The 21742-nt window shown below is 41.3% G+C and overlaps 3 protein-coding genes and 1 long non-coding RNA gene across 5 annotated transcripts in view; 2 read left to right on the forward strand and 2 right to left on the reverse strand.

The window, feature by feature from the left end:
- The first annotated feature begins 6729 nt into the window (after positions 1 to 6729).
- Positions 6730 to 15876, forward strand: LOC143100825 (inosine-uridine preferring nucleoside hydrolase). 2 transcript variants are annotated; one of them, XM_076264345.1, is made up of 7 exons: positions 6730 to 6796; positions 6996 to 7111; positions 11888 to 12081; positions 13553 to 13732; positions 14115 to 14226; positions 14434 to 14570; positions 15118 to 15876. In XM_076264345.1, the coding sequence occupies exons 1-7, from the start codon at positions 6732 to 6734 to the stop codon at positions 15463 to 15465; spliced, it is 1152 nt and encodes a 383-aa protein (XP_076120460.1). In that variant the 5' UTR covers positions 6730 to 6731; the 3' UTR covers positions 15466 to 15876. The 2 variants fall into 2 exon arrangements, with proteins under 2 accessions (XP_076120460.1, XP_076120461.1); XM_076264346.1 differs by having other exon boundaries at positions 6740 to 7111.
- LOC143100828 (uncharacterized) lies at positions 7363 to 11495 on the forward strand. Its single transcript, XR_012981948.1, has 5 exons — positions 7363 to 8003; positions 8833 to 8919; positions 8996 to 9145; positions 9387 to 9463; positions 10235 to 11495. It is a non-coding gene; the product is annotated as an uncharacterized LOC143100828 (long non-coding RNA).
- A 9-nt stretch (positions 15877 to 15885) lies between the features above and the next one.
- On the reverse strand, positions 15886 to 16757 carry coa5 (cytochrome C oxidase assembly factor 5). Its single transcript, XM_076264347.1, has 3 exons — positions 16540 to 16757; positions 16277 to 16360; positions 15886 to 16034 (listed from the first exon to the last, which is right to left on the reverse strand). Exons 1-3 carry the CDS (start codon positions 16639 to 16641, stop codon positions 15993 to 15995), a joined length of 228 nt encoding a protein of 75 aa, XP_076120462.1. The 5' UTR covers positions 16642 to 16757; the 3' UTR covers positions 15886 to 15992.
- Positions 16758 to 17959: 1202 nt separating this feature from the next.
- mgat4a (alpha-1,3-mannosyl-glycoprotein 4-beta-N-acetylglucosaminyltransferase A) overlaps positions 17960 to 21742 on the reverse strand; it is a 52236-nt gene continuing 48453 nt past the window's right edge. The window contains exons 14-16 of the mRNA XM_076264348.1: positions 21590 to 21650; positions 21336 to 21448; positions 17960 to 21097 (exon numbers count right to left, since the gene is read on the reverse strand). Of these exons, the coding sequence (XP_076120463.1) occupies positions 21071 to 21097; positions 21336 to 21448; positions 21590 to 21650 (201 nt within the window). The 3' untranslated portion in view covers positions 17960 to 21070. The remainder of the gene's footprint in view (positions 21098 to 21335; positions 21449 to 21589; positions 21651 to 21742) is intronic.

Consider the following 21742-nt stretch of genomic DNA (forward strand, 5'->3'; position numbering starts at 1 on the left):
TTAACTATCCAATATTCAGATGTCTGTAATTGAAATGTATGCAAATTAGTGCATAATTAATGAGTTACTGTTAAATTACATGCATAAACATATATTTTCAGAATACTTGTAATGCAAAAAGATATTGTCTCTACATAAACTAGATGTACCGCAGAGCGGTACAAAATATGACCGCCGCCCAGTCCAGCACATTTTTTCCACAAAAATAAATCACGCTGAAAGGCCTATATGATTCTAACTGTCTCACTAAATTGCATTATCCACACTCAATTCTCACTGATATCTGCTAGACAACAAGTACCAAAACATGATTAGTTCATAGATTTCACATGTAAAATTCATTTTATACAACCCCACCTCCATCTTGCCTGTTCTTAATTCTGAGAAATTCTTGAATTGTGTGCATGTGTGCATGTACATGTTTATGTTATGTGTGTGTGTGTGTGTGTGTGTGCGTGCGTGCTTGTGTGTGTGCCTGCGTATGTGACTGTGCATGCAAGCGTACATATGTGTGATACTGTGTGAGTATGTGTCATACGTATGATTACTGTGAATGTATGTGTGTGTGTGTGTATCTGTTTGTGCACATGTGTGTACATGAAATGGGTTAACATGACCAAGGGCGTAGGTTTGGTCTGAGCTTTGGTGGGGACACTACCCACTAACCCCCCGAAAAAAAAAAACTAAGAAAACACTCAACTCTTTCACCAGCCACTATAGATATATAAAATGATTAAAATGTGCTACTGTCCAACTATATCCATGATTAAAATGTGCTACTGTTCAACTTGATCTAACTACACTGTGTAGCCTACATAATCTGATTTTATGTAGGCTACAGATATGTAGGCTATATTTAACATTTATTTTCTATTTGGTCTGTTATGAAATCATGCCTATTTAAGCACAGCTCAGTTTTAAGAAACTTAAATACATGCATGCTTAGCATTTTGTGAAAAGAAATCATTAAGGCTACATTGACAAACTCTTAACCGTGAGCTGCCTGTATATTCTCTGATTCTAATATTTACAGATATCTAGGCGATGTAAGCACAGCTCAGTTTTAACCCTTATAAGGTGTTCGGGTCTGTGGGACCCGTTTTCAGTTTTTAGCTTAATAAAAATGATACAAATAATTATTTTTTAAAACTAAGATTCATTGGCCTTGGCTCATTTTCTGTGAGGAACATAAATCAGAAAACATTTTCAATGAACCCCCCCTGCATACCCCCCCTTCACATTTATATTACACACAGGATGTTCGGGTCCACTGGACCCGGAACTAGTTAAAGTGTGGAAGTCATAGGTCCTGTGTGTGTGTGTGTGTGTGTCAGTGTGTCAGAGGGTTTTGATGGTGATGCAGAGCAAATAGTTTCAGAAAGTGAGGATAACATTTCTGAAAAATTAGAGTCCGACACTGAGTTTGAAGAGGAGGATAAGCATCAGCCAGCTCCGAAATGTAAAAGAGCCTCAGGACTAGCCCTTCAGCAGCCAGGACAAGCCTGCAAGCAGCCAGCCCCAGGATCATCCAGTGAGCAGCCAGGACCAGCCCGCAAGCAGCCAGGACCAGCCTGTGAGCAGCCGGGACCAGCCCTCAAGCAGCCAGGACCAGGACCAGCCGTGCAAGCAGCTAGCCCCAGGACCATCCCGTGAGCAGCCAGGACCAGCCCGTGATCAGCCAGGACCAGCCCGCAAGCAGCCAGCCCCAGGACCAGCCGTGCAAGCAGCCAGGACCAGCCGTGCAAGCAGCTAGCCCCAGGACCATCCCGTGAGCAGCCAGGACCAGCCCGCAAGCAGCCAGGACCAGCCTGTGAGCAGCCGGGACCAGCCCAGAAGCAGCCTGCAAGCAGCCAGGACCAGGACCAGCCCACAAGCAGCCAGGACCAGCCCGTGATCAGCCAAGACCAGCCCGCAAGCAGCCAGGACCAACCTGTGAGCAGCCAGGACCAGCCCGCAAGCAGCCAGCCCCAGGACCAACCCGTGAGCCTTAGGACTAGCCCGTCAGCCTACATCGAAACGCAAGCGAACCTCAGGACCAGCCCACCAGCAGCCAGCCCCAGGACCGGCCAATAAGCAGCAAGCCACAGGACCAGCTCGTCAATCAGCTTCAAAACGCAAACAGGCCTCAAGACCAGACCGTGAGCAGCCAGCCATAGGACCAGCCTGTCAGCCAGCTCTGAAACGCAAGCGAACCTCAGGACCAGCCCGCCAGCAGCCAGCCCCAGGACCAGCCGATGAGCAGCAAGCTGCAGGACCAGCCATTGAGCAGCCAGACATAGAACCAGCCATTGAGCAGCCAGACATTGGACTCGACTGTCAGCAGCTTGCAAATGACAACATATGGATGTCAACAAATGGTAGAATTGAATGGTCTTCCTGATCAAGAAATGAACCCCCCTGCATGGCTGCCAATGTGATTTGGATGCTACCAGGACCTACTGTACATGCTCGATGTCTTGTGCATGTAACTCATGCACAAGACATTCTTCTTTTTACCTTTTCATGCCATCCCCTATCAAAAAATACATATGCAATACACACACGGTGAGACTCTGCCCCTCATGTGTGGTATAGTCTGGTATAAAATTGCTGTGTTCAATGGCTTCAATGTGTTGTTCAGACAGATGTTATTGAGTATGTTCAATTTTTTAATGAAATTCAAATAAATAAAACTTGCTTCATTTGTACAATTGTTGATTATTTTCCAGTTATGCCTGTTTTATGATGCATTTCCTTATTTTGTTATATTTTAATACAAAAATAAACAAAAACGAGTGGCACTTCTATTCATAATTGTGATTTAACAAAGGCAACACATTTAACATATGTGTTGTTTATATTACTTGCAATTGGGATGAAGTAACCATCTAGTAAGTATTTTTTTTAAAAAAAGTTTGATTATGTTGAATTAAAAGGCCTAAAATGCAATGGGTCCACCAGACCCAGCAGCACCTCCTGTGTAACAAAAAAATGAACACCCTGAGGGTTAAGAAATGCAGCCGAAAGACCATGTTGAATTTTTCTATAATTTATTTAAAAACCGGATTACTCTGGAACAGCTAACTATACACGGGAATGTATTACACCTTTGTGTTCGGTAAGGTCTGCTGTTTATTCTGATATATGGTTTGTCATGTGTTGCGTGAAGAGTGTGTAGGCCTACGATATTCCACCGAGACGAATGGATGTGGAGATGGGCGCAGAGAATAATTATTAAATCTCTTGAAGTTATTTTTCTCACGAACTGTTTATCACAGCAAACAGTGGCTAGCTAGCACCGTTTAAAAGTTGAGAAAAGGCTCTTTCATGTGACACATGTGTGATGAGTAGCCTACTTCTCGAGGAGTTCAACAGAGAATAATGTGTGAATTTGGACGCACTTCATACTTGTAGTGAAGTAAAGTAAACTTCAAATCAGCGCGATTTACCTTTATAGGCTACTGCACATTACAAGATCTGTACGAGATGATCCGCAGCACTGAAGTGAGAAATGATTTAACTCTTTTTTCCCCCATTTCAACCTGAATATTGGTGGGGACATTTCAGTCGTAATTTGACATTGGTGTGGACACGTCCTTCGGTCCCCACGCAAATCTACGCCCCTGAACATGACCCCTGGAGGCAAACATACGGAAAAAATGGTCATCCTAGTCCCTACAGTTCTCAAGATATTCACAGAGAACTGTGTCTGCCCTACCCTCCTTTGGGGGGTTCAGTCCAGCGGGGGGGCTACAGATCAAAACGAAAAACGACGGTTCCATGCTATCCATGTGGGGTTACATGCCCACCAAGTTTTGTGTACCCCGGTCTTTCAGTGTCCCGGGAATCCTTGTTGGTGTACGTCACTAAATGTACACATACATTATTTTATTGTAAGGCCCCCCATGAACGAAAGTACACAAAACTTAGCATGCATTCGGAGGGTGTCAGCCAGAGATATTGTGATGAAAACACCTAATTTTTAACTAGGTGGCGCTATACATGAAATAAGTGGTAATGGGATGGGTTGACATGCCCCCTTAAGACCAACATACATAAAAAAAGGTGGACCTCCTAGGCCCTACGGTTCTCGAGATATTCACAGAAAACTGTCTCCGGCCACCTACAGGCCAGTTGGTGAATAGTAACATAAATTAATTTATTGTGTGGCCCCCCATGAATGGAGTTCCACGAAACTTCGCTGCGCGGCGGGAATAATAATCAACTAGTAAAGTTTCATAAGAATATCGAGGGGTTAAATTTGTTACCCTATTCACCCGTTCTATGTTGCCTATGGAGGCCAGTTTTAGGCCGCAAATGCTAATTAGCAGGTTTAAAACTAAGAAATCAGCTAAGTAAATATGATATTCAGAATCAGCACCCAAAAATTAGGCAGAATACCCTCTTTACCAGTGTTTTCTCACATTTGACCCCCAAGTGATAGTAGTCCCAGTCTTAATTATGCATTATATAAATGATGATGTCATCTAAGTGTGAAAATGGATCGTGAAAATTTGAAGACAAAAAAAATCTTGTTCCTTAGACTCTATACTAGCAAAATATGCAAAAAAATAATTGCGGAATTACACAAGACACCGTACTATAATAAGGGGAGAACCATAGAGAACCGCCAATCTCGGGAAACTTACGGTTTCTGAACTGGTTGCAGTTCCACATGAGGCATAGCCGTGGGAAGTAGGGGTGCTGGGGGTGCGGCACCCCTGCAGGAAAGCACGCGTATTTATATGTCATACCACTCACGATCAGAAAAAAAAGAAGCTCTCCGTCCCCCTGTCTATTATTCTATTATGCACTAAAAATGTTAGGCCTACATTAGACCTGGGAGATCTAAACAAAAACTAAACAAATTAACAAAACAAACCTGATGGAGATATCCTATGACGCTAGCTTTATGGTACGACAATATGCCATATTAGGTAGGCTAGCTGAATATTACCGTGAGTTTCCCAAGGAGCTGAACACGGGCCGCCTCAATCTTCAGTTTAAAATGATGCATAGTGTTATCGGGGAGTCTCGGTGCACCACGGTGAAAGGTGGCATGGATATTAAGTAAGCTCCATCCACAAACAAGAGCTCTCTTCAGCGAGGTAGATGAACTTATTCATCTGTGTCTTTGCATGCCTGTTTCAGTGGCCTCATCAGAGCGTTCTTTCTCTTCTTTTTGAAATGGTAGGCTACACTGTGCGTTTATGATGTCAGCATTTGTTGTAGGCTATATTTGTGATATGTGGATCAATTTAATGTAGGCTAGCCTATGAATATTGCGTTGTGTAGGCCTATGTTATGCATATGTTTTGAGTCAATGTGTTCTGTCTAATATGCTGTGTGATAGAGTTTAGCCTGTTTTGACACCCATGTCAGAAGCGTCAATAATGATTACGTTTTATTAATGTTGGTGTTCAACATTTTTATATTTCTCGTGTTCACCGTCGATTTCGGTGCAAGGCTACAGCAACTTTGTTACCTTACTAGTGTAGCGTCAGATAGCAGACGGTTACTTTGTTTGCGTTAGTATCAATCTGTGGTTTGCGACATTTTGTCGCATTTTTTCTGTAGAGTAGCCATAATGTTCTTGACAGTGATGTATGCCTGTGCTGTGTGTCATGCAATGCCAGTATGCTGTTGTCCATTAACAGAGAAAGGCGTTTAAATAAAATACAATAACTTTTTTTAACACCCCACCCCCCTCCCCCCCGACAACCGGAGGGTTGCGGTTCGAACCCCGACCAGTAGGCATGGCTGAAGTGCCCTTGAGCAAGGCACCTAACCCCTCACTGCTCCCCGAGCGCCGCTGTTAGTGCAGGCAGCTCACTGCACAGGGATTAGTGTGTGCTTCACCTCAATGTGTGTACACTGTGTGCTGTGTGTGTTTCACTAATTCATGGATTGGGATAAATGCAGAGACCAAATTGCCCTCACGGGATCAAAAGAGTAAATATACTTATACTTATTTGTTCTAAAAAGCCTTTCAAATGCGTCAATGACGTCATTTATTAGCAGAAAGCTAGTGTGTTGTGGGCAACAACGACCCAACCTGTAAGAAATCGAAAGGACGTAAGTACTCGTTCATTCAACTTTTGACCTATAATCCATAGTGAGCTTGCAGAAACCACAATCAAATCTTCGATTTTTCAACGACAACCAGGTGAAAGAGACAAATTTAGCCGTCTAGCTCCATAGACCCCCATTGTTTTTGCACTTATTCGTGATCGCCCCTAGCGGAACTGCAACAGATTGCAGGTACAATGGAGTTAATAGGGAGTGATCCAGCTCTCCGTAAACGGGCTCTGATGCCAGTAAAACAAGAGAGAGTTGTAGACTATGGCAAGCCATTATTAAAGAGTAGGCCCTATATGCCTAGTGTGTAGAGCTTAAATTCCTTTTTATACATTAGGCTACACATACAATTGAATAGAGGACAACCTGAGAACAATAAGCAAACTATTCGTTTCAGATGGTTAGGCCATTTAAATGTTTTTTTTTTTTTAATGGGACAGGAACATGGTAAACATAAACACTTGCTCATATTTTCAACTCAATATTCATAACATTGCTTATTTTATTGTTCTTAAACATTTTAATTCTATTCTAGACATTTATTGTCCTCATGCATTGAAAATGGCAACATAAAAAGTGATCCACAGCTCTACACCTGTTGGTCTGACTCTGGCCTCAGCCATTTAAACTTCAAAATGTCTTGTCACAGACACTACAGTGCACATGCGCAGACAATGGCGGCTATACTCCCAGGTTGTAGTGTGCTGAAAGGTTTCTGTTTTGCCTTGACAAGATTCTGGTAGGATCACTCAGTCTGTATACATTTAGTTGATTATACATTAGCCTACCCACGGAAATGATTGTCTGTGTTCCAAACCAATAACAATCGTGTAAAATAGGCTTTGTTTGTTAGCAGTGTTCTTTCTCCTGCAACACACATTCTTTACACTATTCACTTTATAATTTCTTGAATGAGATCATCTAGCCTACTTTTTCAGCCTAATCTCGACTCGTCCTCCATGTGATTGGCTGTCTGTCAAGAGATTGTTACATTTGTCGTCAGTCAACACAAGAAGGAGACGGGAAATCTTGAGGCATTATTCTACACAAACAGGTAGGCTATGCTGAACCGCTAATTGAGCGGACCTTTAGTTGTACCGGTGCAGAGTGCAGAGCTGTGGTAAAATGTAGCCTGCCTGCCTACATTGTTAAATCAGTGGTTAAACAGTAGGCTAATAGTTTGCTTAGCCTACGCTGCACTTCGCTTACCGCGCATTCGCCGCGGTGTGGAGATTAGGGGAATGTAGACCTCCTAAAGATATACTGAAGATAAACACTGCTTTTCCAGATTTTTAATTTTTACTACACAGTAAAATCCCAAGAGTTAAAATGACAGAGTAGACTGTTATTGACTCTAATAGAGTTACATTTACTACAGTTAGAGTAAAATGTACTCTAGCATATTAGTTAAAAAACAGAGTTAAAATCACAAGAGTTAATCAACCACCTCATTTTCTCATTTGGACGCCATTTTAGACATTTCTTGGGAGATGTTTGCCTAATTATTATTTGGATATTATTCATAAAAAATCAAGTGTTTTCTTCTGGTTTATTCCAAAGTCATTCGGTAGCTTTAAGATTTTTTTCTGGACTAGGCTACTAAAAAATTACTTGCAAGTTTGTAGGCTAGCATGTGCTACAGTAAAATAGGCAAATACTGCTAAGCTATCTATAAACGGAGTCTCTGTTATCAAGCCTATAGCTGTTCACAAAGAATAGTCAAAGCGAACAAACATTATAATAATACTAATAATTATAAGTACTGTATGTTTGTTACATGCAAGTGTGTAAGGGCTCAGACAAATTACTAACTGGCGGAACGTGCCCTCTGGCATTTCACGTCAGAGACGAACGTTAGTAGCCTATCACCCACTTCCTTCCATTTGAGAGAATGCAGCGACGCGACGGAGCCTGGTTAGAAGAATCTCTCTGAAGTGTAGTTGAAGGTGAGTAGATGTTCATCTAAAATACACTTACTAGAGATTTATTTCACATGTTCCGTAGTATGCCTCGAAAATGATAAACAATAAGCGGTGACGCGTAAGAGGAGTGTAACTTAACGTAAATGTATGGTCAAGATATCATTCTGAAATTTGTTGACCTTCAGGGGCTAACGTTAACGTTAAGTTAACTGCTAACGAAGGTTGAAAGTTAACATGAACGTTAACGTTACCTCTGTGTAACATGAGGTACATGTCAATTCGTGCTCCCGTATTGTACAATGCTATAAGTTTTTTTTTATCATGTTAATATTTACTCAACCAAATATGATACCAGTATAATCGTCTTTCATGGTCAACATTGACTTGGTTAGCAGCTAGCCTATCAGCCAACGTAGCTCTCATTGGCAGCTTAGCATAATGCAAATCAGATATCAAATGAAGGCTATGGTTAGCTTAATGAGGTAACAGTTACTGTTGTTAGCTACTTAACATTAACAGTCATTAATAGGGCAAATTAGCTTAAAGTTCATGCTCTACCAAAAAGCTTGTTTCACGTAAAACAGGCATCCATAAGCATGAATTTGGCCTTCACAAGTTGGTTATTTCAAAACTAGCTGCATTAATTGACTATCAAGGACGTGTTGATTGCTGAATGTGCATCATTGATAGCATAGAAGACACGTGTTCAGTGCAAAGTGCCAACAGGTGCACGTGCCACATTTACTAGTTTAGTCAGTGTCACTGAGATAGTTGTTACCTGTTTTTTTTTTTAAGAAACTGTTTTAAAAGTAGTGTTGATTTTGTCTGAATGTTTGATTTTATGTTTTCTCAGGATGTTGGTGAAAGTTAAATACCAGGCAGACCAGATACATTAAAATGGTGGAAACTGATGCCACTCTAGAGGATTTATTTAACCAAGGTACTGATTTATTCAATTGTTGCATTGTTTAAGTCTATTGTCAGTTTTTTTTTGTAATGTTCTGTTTTTATTTTAGTGTTCATGAAATTTGATATTTAAGCCAAACACCAAGCTGGGCTAAAATGTATGATGAGTTTGGTACAGAAGATTGACAACTATGTGTCTGAAGATGTGGTGAAGGATCCAAAATGTGGTGTATTAAAGCTGAAGCCTGCAGAAGATGATGGTGAGTTGTAATATGGAATGTAGTTAAAACTTGGTACAAGTTTTGTGAATATATCAACAGCGGTTGCAACACATTGTTTTGATGGAATTCCACTCTGTGGGGTTTGTGGATGTTGATTATGTCCGTCTTTGAGCCTATTTAGTGTTTAAAAATCTCAGCCATCAAAGACTACATGACATACAGCCGTCACAGGTACTGGACATGACTATATAACTGATTTATTCTGTCCTCTGCTTTGTAGTAGATGCATTATGTGATTCAGATGACACCACTGCCTTGTTTCCAAATAAGCCCAAGGGAGATGATGGGGTAGAGCAAGTAAGTGGCATTTTTTCCCTTGTTAAATATTGGTAAAATCTTTATGCTGCCCATTAACACAAAGGTAACCTAAACTGAAACCCACACTGAGGTATTTTTTTTTCTTCAAAAAAATTCCACACACTCAGATCTGTGCAAAATGATCTTTCTATTCTAGATTTCGGTCATAGACCCTCTTCAGGAATCCTGAAAAAGGCCCATGACCGAAAGCTATATAAAAAGATAATTTTGCACAGATGTGAGTGTGTGGATTTGTCATGCTGTGCTTGACTTTTGACTTTAAATCCCAGCATCTCCACCACCAGATGAACAGTATTATTTGTCTCTTTTAAATGATTGAACTTGAAATGAAACCATTTCATAAGTATTTCTGCATACAAATTGTAATGAATCTGTTTAAGATCAAATACATTGTTTACAGTGCACTGAATTTCACATTGATCTCCATTTCTCAAGGTCACCGAGAACTGTCGGTACAGGGGGGAAAAAACAAAACAAAAAAACAATCGGATTCACTTAGCTCGAAATGCAGCAAGGAAGCTACTGTGCTACACTCTAGGGGCATGTTCCTGAGCCCTAATGTTCATGACCCCAGAGTGTAGCGCTGTAGCTGCACAGTCGCTTTAGCTGCTGGCTTTAGCAACTCGAGCTATGTAAAACCGATTGTTTTCGTTTTACATACTCGGTGACCCAATAAATGGAGATCTTTTTGGAAAATCGCTGGATTTCCCCTTAATGCTGGAACTCACCCTACTTTACACTGTTTTATAGGAACATTTCTATGATCCAGCCAGCGGAGCAGGGTACCTGGCCTGACGCATTAAAACAATTCAGAGGAAAGCCTCAGGAACCACAAAGTCCAGCACACAATGAACATAATGGAGGACCAGCTTCTGAAGATGTGCCCGAGCCAGTCCTGAATGAAGAACAGCTGAGAGAGGCTGTATCTCTAATGAAGCATTCTTCTGATGAAGAAGTTGTGCGGCTGAAGGTGAACGTTTGATTATCGTCAGAAAAAATGGTCCATGACCCTCAATCACCTCATATGCTTGCAACATTCTCTCGATTCGTGGATGTAATGGATCAGATTGAGCAAGACTGTGTTACTGTTTGGTGAGATTTCAGCGAACCTTCTTGAGAGGTAGTCAACTATGTTCAAAGAGAAGACTATTAAACAGAGTAAAGGTCTTTCTTCCTCCAGCATCGAACTGCAAAAAAGGATCCAGGTAGCAGAATCACCACATGGGCTGTGTCCCGGTAGAACACTCAGGTTAAAGTGTGGTGAGACTGGGTGTTTCAGGGACATTTTCTGGCTTTTAGAAAACATTTGGAAATGTTACATGAGTATAGCGTTAATAATGTTCATGTTTTGGAAAATAACTGTAGTGAACACAGAAGTAATGATTTGGCGGTAGATTTTGATACAGTGGTTCCTGTTATGCATTCTGCTGTACATGAGATACAGGTTAAGGAAACTATTCAGTTTTTTGAGTGATAAGCAAAGTGTTGAGGAAATGAATCATACTTTAAGTCATCTTGAAAATCTCTTCTAGGCCCCATCCATTGGATCATGCCTTAGGTATGAGCTACACCAGGCGCGTAACTGAAGCGTTCCGTTCGCGACGCGTAAAATTCATTTTAAATGAATGGTCTATTTTTTTCGAACGTACGCGCCGCTATCACGTCTGGTGTAGCTACCTCCATTGATTATAGTGGCAGCTAATTGTTGCAACAGACGCTATGCGAACGTAACGCTTCAGTTACGCGCCTGGTGTAGCTTCACTGTTAGAATGTGTAGACTTAAACATGTCGGTGATGCTAGAATGTTTCAGTACAGGCTGTAGAGTGAGTAAAATTGGTATGTAAGCTAATGTATCACTAACAACAACTTGATATTATGTTCTAGTGGCTTTGTTCCATTTGATGCCAAATGTGTTGTACATGCATTTACCAAAGGAAAAAAAAATGAAACTTTTTATATTGTATATTGATACATTAACTTAATATTTTGTAATAAATATATTTTCAATAATTTGTCTGTATGTCCTTCAGATTTTGTAGAGCTTGATAAAGACAAGCAAAATGGTGACTCTAGCAAGAGTAGCTGGGAATAAACTCTGAATAGAGATAAACTAAGATTACCCCATTAAGAGTTAAGATGACTCTGGAAAGAGTTGTTGGCTTATAGAGTAGATTTTTCTTTACTCCCTGTGGAGTTTATCTTGGTGATTTTTCAACTCTCTGTAGAGTAAATTTAACTCTGAAAAATGTGCTCTAGGAGAAGAGTCAAATTTACTCTCTGTGGGGTGGGACCAATGGGTCTCTATGACAGAGTCAGAATCGACTCTATTAGAGTTGAAAACAACTCTGACAATTTTACTGTGTAGGAACGCCTTCAACATTCCAGTTGTGTCTGTCTGTCAGGGTCTATGTCCAACATGACGAAAAAGCTGCTGATTGATGTTGACTGTGGAGTGGATGATGCCCAGGCAATTATGATCGCTCTCGCCGCCCCAAATGTGCAGGTCCTCGGCATCACCTGTGTGCATGGAAATACGATTGTGGAGAACGTCTGCAAGAATGTCCTGCGTGTCCTTCAAGTTTGCGGTCGGCTAGAGGTAAATTGTGAAAGCATCAATGAGCTGAACCTATCTCAGCCCTCAATTCTCTTATGTTCTTGTATGTGACTATTTCCAAACCTTTTCCAAAACCAAACTATTTCCAAACCGAACACACTTCTGCTGCTCTTACATAACTTGCACCACTATGCCACTTGCATACTTAGGTCAAACAGAACTACCTCAGCCATTTATTGGCCTGACTTTGCACTATTATATTGACTGTCTACTGTATGCACAATTGCACAATTTCAACCCAAATTTTGCTGCTCTTATTTCTTCATTGTATGTGCCTTCTTATTTACTTTTTATATTGTTTACTTGAATGTTATGTTTGTCTGTGGTAAAATTGGTAAAATATGTCTTGTCTCCACCGTGGGATAGTGGGAAACGTAATTTCGATCTCTTTGTATGTCTTGACATGTGAAGAAATTGACAATAAAGCAGACTTTGACTTTGACTTTGACCTGATCTAAGCAGAGCATATTGCATGCACGAAGGCGTCATTCTAACTTCTAGGCAGCTTTATGAATCGTTGTTCTCTATGTGCAATCGTTTTATGACCGGAGATTGCCACTTATCAGTAAAACTTAGTTACCCTTGATTTGCGTCTGAGGTGATGGCATGCAGCATATAGGGGAAAGTTTAAGACATGGAGATCATTGTCTTTAGATTCTTTACAAATTTAGAGATAGACAGCTGACAAACATTTGACTGCTCATGATCCATTCACATGCCATAAAAACAACAACTACAGAAGAGCAAACAGAGGAAGTAGGCTAACTTTGTTTACCAGCACATGACTTGGTAGGCTATCTGAGCCAGAGTCTGCAAATTCAGTTAGCTTCTTGGAAATTGACAAATGAGTAGATATGTATAGAATGGACTAATATGCTTCAGTATTTTGTTGTAGACTATGAATAACAGAATACGTGCTCTGAGTGATGAATTCAAAGGCACTCTTCCTACAACAAGCTAACATTTCTCAGTAAGTCTGATTTGCCAAAGGCAGGAAAACAACAGTCATCCTTCGTAAAACTACAACCAATCAAATGTTGGTAATGCAATGCAGCTCATTGGGAGCCTTTTATCCCTATCTCAGTGTTGTAGCCTACCTATGTGGACTGTGTTTTTATAGCTTCAGTGGAATTTACCAAAAGGAGACAAAATGCACATGACTAGCCTTGATATTCAGGCTGCTTGTGTTTACCAAGTGGAATATTTGTATATTTTTTGGGGGTCACATATCAGAACAGTGTACACAGTCAGCTCTTTAAAGCGGCAGCAAGCATTGTACAAAATTTACCAAAACAAACATACTCTACAACATCTCATTTGACACTTAAAAGTTTACCAACATGATAACTGGTGTTTTTTTGTAGTTGGCCATGTGTGTACTGTGAAGGCATTTGTTATGTTTGTGTGGGGTGTTATGGCCTTGTGAACTTTGTTCTCTGATGGTGTGTTTTAGATTCCTGTGTTCAAAGGGGCCACCAAGCCCCTATTGGGAATCTCTGTCGACGCAGGACACTTTCATGGTGAAGATGGACTGGGTGATGCTCCTGACCCCAATGCTCCTGGCTTGGATCTGCTGCAGAAAGAGGGAGCTGTGGAGGCCATGATCCGAATCGTGAACCAACATCCAGGCCAGGTGAGCTGACAGATCAGATGACCGTGTCGGGCGGTCATCTTGTGGAACTTCAGTTCCAGTTCATTAATTCATTTCACTTCACTTTCAGTTCATTAATTCATTTCACTTCCCTTTTAGTTCATTATTTATCTAAGCAATTAAGTCTTATTAAAAATAGCTAAATGAAACCACAGGCAATCATATAACTCTTACCCGATAACAATTGTGACAATGTATGTACAGTATATCATCTTTTTTAAGCAATGTCTTTTTAGTTGAGTTTAGGGACTATATTTGCATATCATTCTATTATGTTAATTTCTTACCTTACTGTTACCTTACCAAATCACACAGATCTATGAGGTGTTTGCATGTATGGTAATATGAGATCTCTCTCACACAGGTGACTTTGGTTGCCACAGCCCCACTCACCAATCTGGCTTTGGCAATAAGAATTGATCCCTCAATTTCCCAAAAACTTAAAGGGCTTTACATTATGGGGGGGAACACAGAATGTAAGTCCTTGATTTACCTTACCTGATTTACCATTACTGGTGTATTTCATTTTGTTAACAATATTTCTACGTAAGAAACTCTTTTGTTCTCTGCTGTCCAATGTCTCAGCCTTTAATTTTTCAACAGACCTTTGGTGTCTTGAATTTGTAATGTTGGTGAGAGAGAAGCTCCATAGTGATTGATCACCACTGTGCTTTTCCCCTCAGCACGAGGTAACACAACAATCTGTGCAGAGTTCAACTTTGCCTGTGACCCTGAGGCAGCATATATAGTGCTGAACGATTACCTCTGCCCAACTTACATTGCATCCTGGGAATTCACCTGTCGCAGTAAACTCCCCTGGGCAAGTCTATCTTACGTCTTTTAAAGCAAGTCTGAATGGGCGTTAACTGTTGCATGCAGCTAAAATGAAAATCCACCAAAAATATCATAACACTGCGCTCCTCTACTTACTATCCCTCTTCTCCCTCCCTTGACTTCACTTGAACTGTTATTCTATTCCAGTGTTTCCCACAGAATTGAATTCTATTTGTGGTGGTAGGTTTGCAGAATTAACTCGAATGCAACAGTTTAACAAATTAGTGCAGTGTGGTTATGATTCTAACCAGATTTAAGCACAATTTAGTACAACCAGGAAAATCATTGTGTGGTGGTCAGTGTTGATATTGCGGTGGGCCGCCACAAATAAGTCAATGTATGGGAAACACTGTATTCAAAGTGAGTAGTACTTATTGCTGCACTAACAATATTCTAGTGGCACTGCACCTTGATTGCACCCTGATTGTTGTAAGGGGCTTTGGATAAAAGCGTCAGCTAAGTGACTAAATGTATGTACTTCCTCTGAGGTAGTGAATGAGCCACCTTGATTAATGCAGGTCTTGGTTCAACAGGAGTTTTGTGATGACTGGCTGGCCCAGGACACAGAGAAGGCGCGTTTCATGAAGCGCATTTTCAAGCACAGCATGGAGGCTTCCAGCAGTGAGCGGATTGAGAAGGAGCTGGTGGCGGGCCAGGGCTTCATATCTTGCGACTCCTATGCCCTGGCGGCAGCCATCGATGACAAGTTCATACTTGAAAGTGACGAGGTACCAATCACTGTGGAACTCTCTGGCAGCTACGCCCGCGGAATGATGGTATTGGACACACTGGACATACTGAAAAAGACTCACAAAGCTAAGGTCATGACGAAGGTGGACCTGGAGAAGTTCAAGCAGATGCTGATGGACTCTCTAAAATGATATGACCTTAATTTGTAGAGCCTATTATGTTTCAGATTGTGGCCTTGCAGTTTCTCTAACACAGCCAGCTCTGTCCAATGTGTATGGTTGTGGTGAAATGTGAGAACAAGCACAATTCAAGATGTCCTAGCACTTCCCATACATTTTCAAATGGGAGCATTCCGTTCACTAGAAATAAGATAATTGAATCGTTTTGGTTGCAATTAGTTATTTCATTGCATAATTTCAATGCACTAATTATGGATAACTGACCGTCATGACATTCACAGTGCTGTAATTTTATCTACATTAAGAGGAACAGAGTTAATATTTTTACTGACTTTTTGATAAGGAGTTTTGCAGAACACAAATGTAATTTTACCATAATTTGTTCACTGCAACTTATTAAATAAACTGTATAAGGATGACAGATGACAAGAGTTATACAAAACATGATAGTTTTATTTTCTCAGTCTCACTGGCATTTAGCCTACTATTTACAATTTCGCATGACATTGCTTCAGATTGTGGCGACAACAAGCTCTTGGTCAGTAGCCCTTTCTGCCTCTGAATCGAGACCTTGTGTCCAGCTAAAACGAAAAAAGGACAGACCGTAGATCAAATGGTTTAGTAAGCCTATAGTTTGCCACTGTTTCACGCCGTTGTTATGCTGCATAGAATAAATAACTTTATTTACTTCCCAAACGATAAATTCAGTGGTGTACAAGGTATGACAATATGACTACAAAAAACACCTACTGCATTTCTGAAGGGGAATTAAATTAAGGACTAATGACGTTAGTTGAACGACTAGTGGATCAAAATCACTTACCATCGACCTTTTGCACTCGAAGAAAGAGACTTGCAAGCCCTTACAGTGTCCTTCTTTCAAACATTCACTGGGTTTCTTTCCTTCCTGTGAAATCGATGACAACGTTATACTACAGCTAGCCAAGTCATGTAATAGTTCTCAAAGATAACCACTCTCGATTCCTAAACGAACATTACTAGACAGCAACATAGGTCACATTTACGCAATGCTTAGAAAAATACTCAATTAGCTACAAATGAAACAGGTGTTGAGTGGCGCGTTACCTTTAGGACACAGTCATGCTGAAGAAGACAGGCTTTAAAATCCTCTCTAATTCCAGCGCAAGCCTTGCCGTCATCTTCTTTATCCTCGTAGTATTTGGGCATTTTATTTCTTTTTCCAAACGGTTTGTACCAATTTGCAATTTATCTACTAAGTAATAACATGACATGAGGGGTAACTGTTATGGAAGCTACCATGACAGCTGAGAGGGAACCGGAAATGTTTTCTTCTTTATTCCATGATAGGCTACACTGGAGCCTTGTCTACTAACTCATTACTGCACCCGACGGGCAGAGAGTGGTATGTCATCTGCGGCACTACTTCAGGCGGGTAGCAGATCTTTGCTCACCCTTTTACAGTCTATATGTGCTCATGTTTTTGATTAACTGTCACAGGATGTGTACAGTTGCTGCGTGTCACCTCAATTACAAATGTTTTCAACATTCTTATTGGCCGAGAGTTTAATCATAGGTGTGCTAGCCTAAGTGACCGGTCAGCGAGGGAGTCCCACCTTATCTGTTGAGGCACCACTAGCAGTGCTTAAATAGGCTAGTTTTGAAGAAGATTTGCTCTCTTACTGAACTACCAGAGAATGTCTAATAAGGTAGACGGGCTCTGGAACTACCTTGGTTGATAATTTGATTTGACCAGAACCGCCACTCTCGGGAAACTTCCGGTTTCTGAACTGGTTGCAGTTCCTTTTCTGGTTCCACATGAGGGCGCTCACGAATAAGTGCAGAATGAATGGAGGCCTATGAAGCTGTACCCCTTTTTTCGGGATATAATTTTTTGCCCAGAAATTCGAATGTTGCAGTCGAAAGAGGGGGCAGAGAAAATACAAACTGCTGAGTATTATATTTTTTGAGTCACTTATTTGTTCTAAAAAGCCTTTCAAATGTGTCAATGACGTCACTCATTAACAGAAAGCTAGTGTGTTGTGGGCAACAACGACCCTGTAAGAAATCGAAAGATGTGACTACTCGTTCATTCAACTTTTGACCTATAATCCATATTGAGCTTGCAGAAACCACAATCAAATATTCAATTTCTCAATGACAACCAGGTGAAAGAGACAAATATAGCCGTCTAGCTCCATAGACCCCCATTGTTTTTGCACATTCGTGATCGCGGAACGGCAACAGATTGCAGGTACAATGGAGTAAACGGGCTCTGATTTGACCATGGAAGGACGCCATATTTTTTTAACCACTAGGTGTCAGGAGACAAATGGGTCTCTTTTGTCTTGAGTTGACTCCAAAAATAGCACTCAGTTGGCATGCTTGGCACCTCCGCGGATAATTACATCTTTCGTAGGCCTAGCCTATTTGCTGTCAAAAATATTGGTCCATCCAGAAATAACCACAAACCAGTGCGTTTAACTGCGTTATGAGATAATGATCAAAGAAAGGGTAAAAACGGCAATGGTTGTGCATTAGCTGAAGACATTTATTTCAGCAATGGCAATGTCTATGCAAGTCGACGTCAATGTCATAAAAGATAACAATGCACAGATGAAGGCACATGACAGGCCGGAGTAGTGTCATGACGGAGGATGGTTAAGGGACATGTCCCCACTTTGTCACCCATCTTTGGTTGGGAAGCAAAAACTGCACTGGATTAAGTTTGACAGGCTAGACATTTCACACCAAACATTCAGGATCTTAAGTGACCAGTCCATTTCAAAAGTCATTTCACATTAAACATACCCTTGTGTTCAGTCAAACTTTTGACACAGCCAAAAACAACAACTATAAAAGCATTTCAGTGACCAGATTTCAAAAAGCAACAGTACCAAAGGTTTACAAATATTACTAGAAGAGGGCAATAAACTGCAAAAATAAAACGGCATTTCAAACTTTGGCCACATCAATATCTTGCATTTTCAACAGGACAAATTTCAGTAGAGACAAAAATTATGCCTTAAGATGCCTTAAGATAAATGCCTTCTTAGTCAAACTCAATCCAGTGATCCTTCCATCAGGTGGCATATATTACAAACAAAACAGACACATTATCTCTCTTGATGAATGACAGTGTTATGAGCTATGTTCTGATATGGACATGTTTACATAAAGACAGATTGCTCAGGACAGCTTATGCCTCCACAACAGACAGATCCATTTTGTTTCACCAAGTATGTACAATCAAATGAGATGAGAGCACTTGTGATATATATATATATACAGTAGTAATTTCACCTTTGTGTTAACAGCCAGATGATTGACATAGAACAGTGGGCTTGAACTACAGAACAATGGGACCACTAAATCTCTGCAGCAACCTTGCAGTCCTACAGTGTAGTGCCACACCTTGACACTGGAAGGCAAATCCTATCACAAAATCTGCCACAAACTACTACAGCTTTTAAGCATGCACCAAACATGTGAATGCTGCATGTGAAATTCAAATAGATCTTCTTCCAAACTAGATGGAATGGTTGATGTGAAATGAAACTGGTAATGCTTGGGTAGACGGATGTAAAAAAAAAAAAAACTTTCCCGAACAAGGACAAATGTGCCTTGCTATTTCAGTAACGGGCAGAGGTTAAGCTGCCAGCTGCAACAATGAAGTCATTTAATCAGGCTGTGGGGTTTCAATACCATAGGAGACCCACAGTGACCAGAGTGCTTTTCTGCATCACTATCTCTCCAACTTATCTAACCACATGACTGCTGCAAGTATAAACATGATGAAAACTATACAATGACTAATAACATCTTGGGACATACACCAACAGAAACATTAGGCATCTTTATACAATGACTAATAACCTCTTGGGACATACACCAACAGAAACATTAGGCATCTTTTTGACCAACTTAATCATGAGACAAACATGTATAGTGGACATGATGGGTAGTTTCAGGCTGAAATAATTACTAAAGAAAGAAAGAAAGAAAGAAAGAAAGAAAGAAAAACACACCACTAGGGAGGGTAAGGGTGCTGTGTGGAACCCTGAGCTCCTGAAGAAGTAGTCAACGACGACCAACACAGACACTCCCTGCCTCCCCTTCCCTCCCCTCCCACAGTGAAACAATCATGAATGTCATGCCTTCAGCCTACACCTGTGAAGTCAACGGACTAGGGTCCTGCACATAGTTATTTGTGGACGCCAGAGGCGCTCTGCTCCGCTCCCAGCGGCAGTTCTTCTGCTGCATGCCCCAGAGGTGGGGAGGTGGGGGTGGGGTAGACCAGAGTAAGGCACACAGGTGGAGGACCTGCACGCCACAGCACTGTGCAGGCAGAGACCAAAATCAAAGCAGACATGGACGACAGCAGCTCTACAAGACTCCTTTTATCACATTCCACAAAACAGAAACCAAAACCCAGTAATCAAGATAAAAACTTTACAGAAACAAACTAGTTTTGTGTTTTCTTTCTCTCAAAAACACTTCATAGACTTTTCTTAGAGTAAAAAATAAAATTATTTTTTTTTCTTTATCTTGTAGAAATTAAAGATTTATTTCAAATAAATTAAAGTCACCTTCATAGATCGTCATAGTATTAATAATAAGTAGACGTAAATGTCATCTATCCCTTCATGGGGGCAAAAGGCCATGTTTGACTGGTTCTCGTGAAGGACACTAAAGGTCATGAACAAGTTCCTGTTTGACAGGAAGCAGTTTAAGATATAAGCGGTTTCTTCCTAATGAGAAGTTTACCTCAAGAAACATTTGGCAGACCCATCAATGACAGGCTTTTTCTGGGATTAGTAAATGTATCTAAATTGATTGAACAAATCTGAATAGATTTTTTCACCAGTGTCTGCCACTATGATTTTTTTTTAAACAAATGACATATTTTGGGGGTTTATGCACACACACACACACGCAGGATCCAAAAAAGTTTTCAAAAAACTGATATAACTGAATAACATTCTTCCTTAGGAAGGGGCTGTCTGCCACTCATATCAACAGTGCAACATCCCCAAACAAAACAATAACAGGTGCAATATGTATGTGAGTGTGTGTGTGTGCGCGCGAGCGTCCATGAAGCACGTCTCCACATCGAAGCCGGAGTGAACGAAGCCAAGCCGCGAGTGTCAGAATTCTCTCTGCCTCAGCAAAACTCGCACCTCTCCTTGATGGCACTGGACGCAATTCTTCAAAAGCATGGTGCTCCCATGTCTGATAATGTCCCTCAGGGGGGAGGAAAGTATCTGTTCTGTACAGTAGTAGTCACATTCACATGAGAACTCAAAGAGTGGGGGGAGTAGAAATCTAACAAGGGACACAGCCAGCCAAATAAATGGATGAAAAGAGTGTGTGTGTGTGTGTGTGTGTGTGTAGGGGGGCAGAGGTACAGAGGAGAGGAAGAGAGGGAAGAAAGACAGATGCCAGCATTTGCTTGGGGTAGATGGTGGCAATGTCCGAGGCAACACGTCCTCTACCAAACCACTGCTGATATTTCATTTTCTTTAATTCCTTCAGTTGTGGCACCAGGTGGACCCTCTCCCGACACAGCAAAGCACAGCACAGCTGAGCCTTCTGGAGGCATCCACCATTGTCACTCGGCTGGGGGTCCTACAGGCAGTTATCCAGCCACCCGTTTAATGTGAATCTGCAAAGGCAAGACAGGCACACAAATGGGTGGTGTGACGTAGTGGCTATTGAACTTGGCAAGCTTGCAGTAGTCAAATGAAGTCGTGGGCTAGATTCCCAGATGCTACCGTGGTGTTTTTGCTCCAGTGAGGCTGGCCCCTGTATTTGGTAACTACGTCATCTTGGATAAAAGTGTCACCTAAGCGCCTAAATAAATTCAGAAGTGGACGCAGAAGGGTGGTGTGAAAGTGGCTCACCTCACTGATGATGGCCCAGACGGGGGAGTCCTTGAGGACAGTCAGGCGCAGGGCCACCACCGGGTTGAAGGCCGGGTCCACTGCGGCCTCCACCATACCCTTCTCAAAGTTGGCTGAGAGAGAGAGGGAGCGAGAAAGAAAAAAAGAGAGGCTTCAGATCTGGATCTTTATTGCAGGCCTGTAGGTGTCCCATTTCTTATAGCTGGACATGGGACACTTAGTTGGACATATGACTGGACGTGGGAGAAACTCACCCACTCTATAGAAGCGATCCTCTGTTCTTTTGTATTTCTCTTTGGTCTGTAATGCCGGTTCCTGCCAAAGAGAACGCATAGTCATCATGCATAACATATTGATCACCACTCATAGATCACCCAAGACTAACACATTCCAATAACTGCTGACAT

The sequence above is a fragment of the Alosa pseudoharengus genome, unplaced genomic scaffold, assembly GCF_046254945.1.
Source record: "Alosa pseudoharengus isolate Yale_2024_CS ecotype anadromous, Long Island Sound unplaced genomic scaffold, YU_APseudo_1.1 YU_APseudo_1.1_scf_3, whole genome shotgun sequence".
Classification (NCBI taxonomy): domain Eukaryota; kingdom Metazoa; phylum Chordata; class Actinopteri; order Clupeiformes; family Clupeidae; genus Alosa; species Alosa pseudoharengus.

Coding starts and splice junctions, on each gene's coding strand:
- LOC143100825 (XM_076264345.1), top strand. CDS start 6,732: ATGGCGGCTATACTCCCAGGTTGTAGTGTGCTGAAAGGTTTCTGTTTT. Junction 7,112..11,887: donor GCATTATTCTACACAAACAG/GTAGGCTATGCT, acceptor TCTGTCTGTCAG/GGTCTATGTCCAACATGACG. Junction 13,733..14,114: donor TGAACCAACATCCAGGCCAG/GTGAGCTGACAG, acceptor TCTCTCACACAG/GTGACTTTGGTTGCCACAGC.
- coa5 (XM_076264347.1), bottom strand. CDS start 16,641: ATGCCCAAATACTACGAGGATAAAGAAGATGACGGCAAGGCTTGCGCT. Junction 16,361..16,539: donor AGCATGACTGTGTCCTAAAG/GTAACGCGCCAC, acceptor TCGATTTCACAG/GAAGGAAAGAAACCCAGTGA. Junction 16,035..16,276: donor TCGAGTGCAAAAGGTCGATG/GTAAGTGATTTT, acceptor TTTTCGTTTTAG/CTGGACACAAGGTCTCGATT.